The following is a 9795-nucleotide window of genomic DNA, read 5'->3' on the forward strand; positions in this document are numbered from 1 at the left end:
GAGGATGAACGGAAGGAATACATTTCCAGGCAGCTACACTTTTATAAGAGCCAATCTAAGTCCATCCTTAAATTTGTAAAAGGTTCTACAAATTTAACATCTGCAAGTTTGAGCATTGCTCACTCCATAGCTCAGCATGGAAAAGCACTCAGTGAGGGAGAATTTATTAAAGAAACTCTCCTAAGATGTGCACCAGTTCTATTTCACGATATGCAGAATAAAGATGCAATTATTAAGAGAATATCTGAGTTACCAGGAAATTTGGAGTGCCTGGATCCGATACCAGACACTTTTAGCACCCTGAAAAATATAGCAATGGCTTTACTCACAATTTTTCCCTCTACGTACTTTTGTGAAACCTTATTCTCAGCGTTAAATAATATCAAAACCAACAAAAGAAACAGATTGACAGATGAAGTTAGTAGCGCTTGCTTGGGCTTGAAGTGTACAAAATACCAACCTTCAATTGAAGATTTAGCCAATGAAATTCAGCAACAAAAAAGTCACTAATAGGCAGATTAGTTAAAGAATTCCCCCTCCCCCTCACTTATCTTAGTTCATGGCACCCCAGACAAGTTAAATAATATCAAGACCAACAAAAGAAACCGACTGACAGATGAACAAAGAAGTCACTAAGTAGGTAAGTTAAATAATTAGTTTTTGGTTTATTAAATACAGTTTTATATTACAATTATACATTTTTGTTATTTAAACTATAAATATCGCAAAATTATGGTTTTTTTCTCGAAGTGACACACCACCCGAGTTATGCTCGGTTTTTTGGCGAATTTTGACACACCAAGCTCAAAAGGTTGCCCATCACTGTACTAGGGTGTCCCTATAACCAGCCCAGCCAAGTGACACACTCTACCTGTGAAAAGTTATTCCATTTTCATACTTCCCCTATGTACATGTGTGCTGCACCAACTGGCATGTTTGAAAATAAAAGTGAGATTAAATAAAAATGCTACCAACAATGAAGAAGAACAACGTGGATGCAGCAGCTCATGGGTTTTATTTGCTTTGAGTGTACGCATAACGACGGCCGCACGGTGAAGGGGAAACAGACAGACCTCATTGGCTTCAACGTTTTGACGTCACTTCGTCTCCTGTTTTATCTACCTCCTTGATTAAACTTCCTTGTTTTGACGTCCGAAGGACAGTAATGTCATAAGGGGAAGGGCGGGGTTCGGTGACGTCATGGAGGGATGTTGCGGAAGTTGGGGGTGGAGATTGGTGAATTTGGTCGAGGAGGGAGGAGCTGGGTGAGATCACACACGGGGGCGGTGCTGTATGGCGTCAACGGAAGTAGGTGGAGGCGGGTGAGGTCAGGTGCGGAGCGGAGGTGGTGGTGGGACACCGGGAGAGCGGAGACATGAACCCGGAATAGTGAGTGGAGCTCAATTCAGAGTGCTTGCTGGGACCAGTGTTAAAATTTCAGGGGTGTACGTTACCCAGACTTCACACTGTGATGGAGAATATGGAGGGGGGGGGGGGGGGGTGAGCTTGTGACTGGGAGTCTGGGGACGGGGGAGAGGAGAGAATGGATGAGTGTCCCACGGTGGGAACCTGGGAACGAGCGAGTGGGTATAGGTGGGAGTTTGGGGCTGGGTGAAAGGGCGGAGACTGGAGTATATGTGACTCTCTTGCATGATGCCTCTTAAACGTTCCTGACCCTAAGGAGGCAGGGCCGGAGCTTGGCCTTCACAATCCACTTTTTTCTCGGACGTTTCTAGCCCAGTAGGTGCAGGGAAGAACCTTAACCCCATTTCACATTTGTTTAGTACAGTTGTCACAAGTTTATTTATACGCCAGAGACACCTTAGTCTCATTACTGTACAGTTTCGACCCTGTTTACAGCTGGCCTGTTATTTTGATCTATTGCTTTTTATACCCTGTACCTCTCTTCCCATAATTATTATTATTAGCATTTGTATAGCGCTACCAGACGCACGCGGCGTTGAACACCTGACACAAAGAGACAGTCCCTGCTCGAAAGTGCTTACAATCTAAATAATACAGACAGACAAGACAGTTACCGGTGAGGGAAGTACTGGGTGAGAAGGAAGGAGGTAGAGGGCCAGTGCTGTAAAGGGATTTTGTCATATGAGGATGCTTACATTACCTGTGCTGTTCATGCTCTGTACTGCTGAACTGTGTATCTGTGAGACTCAGAGTTGGGGTTTTGGGTCGGGATGTGGTTTGGGTCGGGATGTGGTTGTCTTCTTTTGCGCAGGCAGATGGGAAACCTGGAGTTTGATCCCTTTATATTCAGCACTGTTTAACCAGCCAGGAACAGCTCCTGGCAATTAAATAGCTCTCCGTGAATATAAAGCAGGAGACAACTGGCTATCTGCGAACATTCAGTGCATCTCCGGCTAAAGTTTGGCTGCCAAATCAGTCTGCCATAAACTTAACTGGCTAGCGCTGAATATTGGCTTGGCTAGTTAAGTTTAAATCGTCCAAAGATAAACCAGATATTCAATGACGGTCACCAGAATCAGCTTGGCATTGAATATGCGGGCACACTGGCGACTGTGGGAAGCAGCACAGCTAACTCCCACTGTCTTAATATGCAAGGGCTGCTTCAGTCCTTGTGAATCTGTTGTGCAGAAGGCCATACAAATTATCTCCATAGTCCCATCTCCTGCTCACATTCTGTCCTTTCTTATTGGTTCCTTTCTAGTGATTACCTCTTCAAGCTGCTGCTGATTGGTGACTCAGGCGTGGGGAAGTCCTGCCTCCTCCTGCGATTTGCTGTGAGTATTCCTTCTTAGAGGCTGACCAAATTTCGGTTTTGTTTTTGGATTTAGCACCGAAACATTGCGGCAGAAACCGAAACACTTCTGTCACTCATGATCACGCACTCCCACCCTGCAGAAAAATGGGCTGTGCCACTTCCCCCCTCAGCACAGACCTAACCCTCTGGGTTGCCTGACCACTCTGTAGGCCCTCCCTAGGCCTAGCTTAACAAATCCCGGTGGTCTAGTGGCCTCTTCGGGGGGGGGGGAGGGGAGGGTTGCCGTTTTGATTCAGTGGTGGCAGCGGGCAGGATCAAGTGGGCTCTGTTCCTGCCCACGAAGAGGCCACTAGACCACCAGGGTTTGTTAAGGTAGGGCCTACAGGATGGTCAGGCAACCCGAGGAGGGGCCAGGTGTTTTTGAAAGGGGGGGGGGCTTTGGTTCCAGCTGAAGCCAAGCAGCGAGTATCAGCTGTAGATTTGGTTTGGTTGGTCAGCCTCTCTTCCTTATGGACCCCTGCTGCTGTCCCAAGATTTGTAGGAGGAAAGCCCTTCAGGTTTGGGGGGGGGGGGGGGTCCCCAGCTTCAGAGTTTGGTGGTGACAGATTAACCCTAGAGTGTGAGAGCAGATGAAATAGTGAAATGCCAGCATGCTGCTCATAGAAAACAAATGTGATCTCTTCTTGCCAAAGAATGTGTGTGAAGAAGAAATTGATGTGGAGAACAAGAAATAAGATTAGTAGGAGGAGGGATAAAGGGCATGAAATAGGGACTGTGTAGCATTGGCACTAGAGAGAAGTGGGAGGTGGTCATAAAGTATTCCAATGGTTGTCTTTCTTGAGCTGTAATGATGTCCTGTGCCCTTACACCCATGTTGCAGGACGACACATATACAGAGAGCTACATCAGTACAATTGGAGTGGATTTCAAAATCCGGACCATTGAACTGGATGGGAAGACGATCAAATTGCAGATAGTAAGTAGGGGGTGATTCTCTGGAGGGAAGAAGTTGGGTGGAGGGAGGGGGGCTGCAGACTATTCACCATAGCTGGTATTTGTCTTCCAGTGGGACACAGCGGGGCAGGAGCGATTCCGTACCATCACCTCCAGTTACTACCGAGGCGCCCATGGCATCATTGTGGTATATGATGTGACTGACCAGGTGAGGTGGGCAGGGGTCTTGCTGATCACAGGTTGACCAGAGATTAGTCATTAGTGGCATAAGTTCTGTCTAAGCAACCCTGTAGTGCAGGGAGGCCCAAGAAAGAAGTGGGTCTGAATACAGCTTCTCCCTGGTCTTGGGAGGTAGAGCTTCTGCTCCCACACTCTTTCTGAAATCATTGCTCGTGGGCACTTAATGTCAACGTAGTTTACTGTTGGTTATTTGCCTTTTCAGCTTTGGCTGTTTCCAGCTTGGATTCTTATCACTTGCTGTAGGACAGGATCAGATCTTCCGGCTAGGCCTCTGTGATATTCTTAGTTTAGTTTTAATCCCCTGCTCTGTAACTGCCTCTCGGTGTGACCCTTTGCTTCAGTTTAATATTTCCCCTTTCTCCCTGTGTGCAGTCCTGGTGACTGTATCAAGGCCTCCAGCAGGCTGGGCTGCTGTGTTAAAAGATGCATCTCCTTGTTTCAGGAATCCTATAATAACGTGAGGCAGTGGTTGCAGGAGATTGAGCGCTACGCCAGTGAAAATGTCAACAAACTGCTTGTAGGAAACAAATGTGATCTGACTAACAAGAAAGTGGTGGACTACAGCACAGCCAAGGTGAGCCTTCAGCAGGGAGCATGGGAGGAATCCAGAAGTCGGTAGTGCAAAGGACAGGATGGCAAAGGGTAGTGATACTGACAGAGCGTGTAGTTAGACTCTGGAACCCGTTGCCGGAGAATATGGTGGCAGCGGCTGGCCTTATGGAGTTTAAGGGGGGTTTGGACAGATTCCTGAAGGAAAAGTCCATTGAACATTATTAAATTTTTTTTTTTTTTTGGGGTGGGGGGAGTTGCCAGGTTCTTGAAGCCTGGATTGGCCGCTGTCAGAGACAGGATGCTGGGCTTCATGGACCCTTGGTCTTTTCCCAGTATGGTGGTGCTTATGTGCTTATGGCACAGCTGAGGAAATAGCAGGGAATGCTTCAGGACAGGTTTGATGTGCATTAGTAGAGCTTTGAGGGCGGGGGAGTGGAGGTAGGGTCAGTACTGGAATACTAGGGGGTGCTGCAAGTCGGTCATGGGGTGTGTATTGGCAGAAATGGCAAGCACACAGTGAAGATGTAAATGAAAAAAACAGACAGTGATGGTGCTGTAAAACTTGAATGAAAACATGGCTCGACTCAACATGGGCCTATGTTTCAGCCACCTGGCCTGCACAAGGAGTCCGATGCCACTGAAGTCGTATATTCCAATAACTATAAATGTTATTGATTTAAATCCATAGGCGATCCTGGTACAGGGTCACTTGTCTTAAATGTCGCTCATTGATAAGAGGTTTTAAATCGATAACATTTATGGTTATTGGAATATAACAGTGGCATCAGACTCCTAATGCAGGCCAGGTGGCCAAAACACAGGCTTGTGTTGAGCCATGTTTTGATTAAAGTTTTACAGCACCATCACCGGCTGTGTGTTTTTTTGTCGTCATCTTCACTGTGTCTGTTTGCCATTTGTGCTGGTTTGCGAGGATTGGTTCGGGTGTATTGGCAGTCTACTATGGGAGGCCTCAATACTGGAACAGAGGATGATGTAAGTCAGGAGTAAAGTGCATTGGTAAATCAGTGTTTTGGGCAACAGTTTGTGGGGGGGGGGGGGGGGGGGAGGGGTGCTGTCTGTGGAATATACCTCTTATTTTTTTTTTTTCTTTTCTGAGTAATATCCCTAACTTTCTACTGTGCAGGAGTTTGCAGATTCGCTGGGGATCCCCTTTCTTGAGACAAGTGCCAAAACCACCACCAACGTGGAGCAGTCTTTTCTAACCATGGCTGCCGAGATTAAAAAGCGCATGGGTCCCGGGGCCTCGTCCACCGGGGAGCGTACCCACCTGAAGATTGACAGCACACCAGTGAAAGCCTCTAGTGGGGGCTGCTGTTGAAGGGAGGCATTGGAGATTTACCAGCGGCACTCACACCGGATCTGGAAGGGGGATGAGTATCTGGACCTTTGCTCTCACCACCCAGTAGCAGGCTGCTGGCACCATTTCTAATGCAACTGGCTCCAGAGGCTGGGCAGATGTTCTATCTTCTCCCTCATGCAGGCATCAACGAAACATCAGAATGTGAAGCTTATTTCTGGTGTCTCTTAACTGTACGGCCACAGAATTATCTGTGTATGCTTTTAATTCTAACCGCTTTTTTTTTTTTTTTGTGGCTATGGGTTGTTTGAGATTATACAGCATTCCAGAAAATGATGGAGCTTTGGTGAAGGTGGTGAGAGGGAAGAGGTATATAATTTTTGTTTTCCTCACAGAATTGAGAAAACAAGCATTCACTGGATTACTTTAGTGCCACTGTATCTTTGCTGATCTATGGTAGCTGCTTTGTGTCCTACTGATGCTGGTTTTCCTCTCATCTACTTATTTAAAAAAATCATTTTGCTTAAGCGCTAAAATGTTGCTTTTTTTTCCTGAGCCCTCTGATTCTTCCAAAATTGGTTTCCCCTGCTAAGATCATTTTTTCGATGATGTGTGTAGTTACTGCAGAGCAAACTGAGCATCAGAAGCATAGGCTGTGTTCTGCAGATGCTGAATATAACCCAATTTTTCATTTCCAGAGCTGCTTTGCAGTAAATTGAGAGGCCTGTGCCAAGAGTTCCAGGTTAAAGAGACAGGCACAGCTCTCACAAGTCCTCTTTTTCAAGCAATAAGCAAGTCAGCATATAGAATTTGCTTCCCAGATACGTTTAAGGTCTGTTCTGGAGATAGGAAATATGTATGTGGGGTGGGGCGGTCTTTTTTTTGTTTAACAATTTTTTTAACCCTTTCAGTAAGTCTGATTCATCTTTTTGTAAGTGAATGGTGGGAGAGACCCAGCGATGTTTGTTGGAACTGCGAGTCAGGACTAAGTCTGGGTTCTGACTCTGCCTCACTTCTACTCCCAGGCTGTGCTGCTGACTCTGTGTGACTTCAGGGCAAGTCCCTTTATCTGCCAATGCCTCAGCCACTGACTGTGTGGCACTGGAGCAGATCACTTTATCACTCTGTGGTGCCCTTTACCCATCACCAGCTAACAGTAACCTGGCTTTTGAAAGCTATTAAACAGCTCAGATACTAGAACTCTGTTGTCCTTCCCCTCTGAAGTGAACTAGGTGAGATGTGCATTATTGATAAATGTGGAGAGTCTGTCCTGCTTTGCTACTTCACATATCTCCAGGGTGTAGGGTTAGGCAGCATGGGGATGGTTCAGTGTGTGATCTTACATCTTTTCTCTTCTCCCCTTTTTTTTGGAGGGGGGATGTAAGCATCGTAGCTTGCTTAACTGACACAGCATTGGCGGTGGCTATCCTCCCTCTGTCTGCACTGTATCTTTTCTTTAAGGGTGGCCCTGACAGCAATTTCTGTGGACAAACAGCACAGCGGGCCATGACCAATGATGCTGGGCAGCGACAGGCTTTCATTTCAACTGAAGCTCAAATAAAATCAGAAAAGGGTGGTGGGAAAATAATTCTGTTCTATGTTCCAATTCCTTAATTATATTTATTTGAAACATAATCAGTAGATTCTTTGGGGGTGGGGTGGGATGGTGGGGGGGGGGGAGAAAAGCCCTGTGCTGGTCCTGCATCAGTGTTAATTAATTGCTGGCAGGCCTTACCTGTTCAGACGTGAGCCCTAGCCTGCGTGACTCCTGTCATCCCCACTCCTCTTAGGGTTCAATAGTTTCTTGCTGCCTCATATGTGCTGAGGGTTAGTCAGTTAACCTAGTGAAACACTTGGGGGCTGGAGGGGAGGAAGAGTGAAAGGTTTCTATGGACAACAGCAAGGCCTGCATTTCCCACTCTGCTGCTGGAATTAACTCTTAAGTGCGCACAGCTGAAAGCTGATCTAGGAAGTTGAAAGTCTGTACGTTAAACTGGGAACTGGCTGGACTATGCCAAGGAGCTGTCTGACCACGGGTCCCTGATAATTAAGGCAAGTTCCCTTCTGCAAAGGGCTGTACCTGCTGCTCCCTGTGTAATAGCGGGGCTAGAGGCTGGTGTGCAGACTGCATATGACTGGGGCAGGAGGAGCACAGATTCTCCCTTTTGTTGTAGGGCTTCTGGACTCTGCTCTTTACATGGTTTTTGTATGTTTGCTTCCACTGTTAAAACTATAAAACCTTTGAACAATAAAAATGAAAGGCCTTTCCAGGACACACAGATTGGTGAGCATCTCTTTTGGGCTGGGCTTAAAATTTGATTCTCTTAACACGGGCCAAACCTCTCTGGCAGCAGCCTCCCTCCTACACTTTAATTGCATTTCCATTGTCTGCCAGCAACAGGCTGCATGAGTCAATCACTCCTGCTTTATTTTTACTCTCAATCTGGGCTGTACAGGGTGGTGGTGGTGGTTGGAAGAAGGTGGGGTGCCAATGCCTTGTCTACCATATTCACCACCACCCCACTGCCATTCAGGTCTGAAGTTCTCCTGTGCCATTACATTTCTTTTGCAATGTTAACTACTTTGGAAGTTAGTATGAGGTGTAACTGGTGCATGACATGGAAAGTTGATGGCCACAAGTTGGGCCACATGCACTTTCCAGCCCTCCACTGTGTTACAGGAACATATTGGGCTGGTTTTAAACCCAGAAACAGCAGTTTGACTAGTCAAATTTTCTTCTTTCATAGCGATTAATGTAAAAACATATGGCCCTGTTCCTTGTCGACAGGGGAGTTCTGGGTCTGAGTCCCTCGCCCAGCCTTTACAGTGCTTGAGAGGAGTCTCGGCTGTCACTCAGTACCGACACCTGGTAGCCAGATTGAGGATTCATGTTGAATGGGTTTGAAGAGAGCTGCACTTGATGGTCCCAAATGGCTAGGCTGATATAAAGGAGAGTTGGGGGACAGTACCTGACAGTTGTAAATGAAGCTGTATGGTGTTATAGTGAAGTAAAAGCCGGTTTGACATATGCTGGAAACCTCATAGGAAGTTCTATAAACCATTTCTGGTCACTTTTCCATGGATTATGCGCACTGCGTTAATCATTTTGATTCCTGCAGGAAAGAACCTTCTTCCAAAGGTCAACCAGCTTCCTCTCAAACAGTGGATTAGCTTGGGGCTTTGAGCAATGGGCTGAGATCCAGAAAAGGCAGGGTTTATATCATGCTGTTGTGCCACAGTGCCTCATGACCTTGGGCAAATCATTTCATCCTCTGTTGCCTTGGGTGAAGTTGCTAATATGCACTGCTGTTAATTCACATTATTAGTAATTAGGTCCCACTGCATTAAAATGGGACCCTTAGTAAACAAATACATTAATGGTGTTAGTGTCTGTTAGTAAATCTAGCTGTTGTACATAAGTTAGCTCTGAAGGCTCAAGATTTAAATGGTTAGCAGTGACTCCTGGCTGCTTAAATCACTTACGTAGAACTATCCACTGATCTTCAGCACCGCTATCAGCACTGACCACTAAAATGAACGCTGGCAATTTTGTGGATGGTTCAGGGGCGGAGTCAACACTTATGCAGTTAAATGCACCTAATCAAATGCACCAGTCCAACTTAGTGGAGATCATTCACATATGTACCATATAATACCCAACACTAATCAAAAATGATGAAACCACTGTTTCGTATACTAGTTTTCTAGACCTCAGTGGCAACATTTTTGTCACACGGACCACTCAATCCGAGTTGGAAGTAGAGGACCGCAGCCTGATGCAAAAAGGCAAAATATGGCCCATGTTGGTAGCGAGCCCATTATAACATTAAGAAGATAAGTAGATTCAATTCCCTCTGCAGCGCTGTGTGATCTGGACAAGTCACTTAGCCCTCCACTGCCCCAGATTGTGAGCCCATTAGGGACAGTACCAGTACCTGAAAAAGAAAATTGTAAATGCTTAGGTCTAGGTAGTATATTTAAATACTGAAAA

The 9795-nt window shown here is 46.1% G+C and overlaps 1 protein-coding gene across 1 annotated transcript; it reads left to right on the forward strand.

The window, feature by feature from the left end:
* The first annotated feature begins 1294 nt into the window (after positions 1 to 1294).
* LOC115479802 (ras-related protein Rab-1B-like) lies at positions 1295 to 6318 on the forward strand. The gene is made up of 6 exons (XM_030218004.1): positions 1295 to 1389; positions 2687 to 2759; positions 3621 to 3716; positions 3807 to 3902; positions 4377 to 4508; positions 5631 to 6318. The coding sequence occupies exons 1-6, from the start codon at positions 1376 to 1378 to the stop codon at positions 5823 to 5825; spliced, it is 606 nt and encodes a 201-aa protein (XP_030073864.1). The 5' UTR covers positions 1295 to 1375; the 3' UTR covers positions 5826 to 6318.
* The last annotated feature ends 3477 nt before the right edge of the window (positions 6319 to 9795 follow it).

Source organism: Microcaecilia unicolor, chromosome 11 (genome assembly GCF_901765095.1).
Source record: "Microcaecilia unicolor chromosome 11, aMicUni1.1, whole genome shotgun sequence".
Classification (NCBI taxonomy): Eukaryota; Metazoa; Chordata; class Amphibia; order Gymnophiona; family Siphonopidae; genus Microcaecilia; species Microcaecilia unicolor.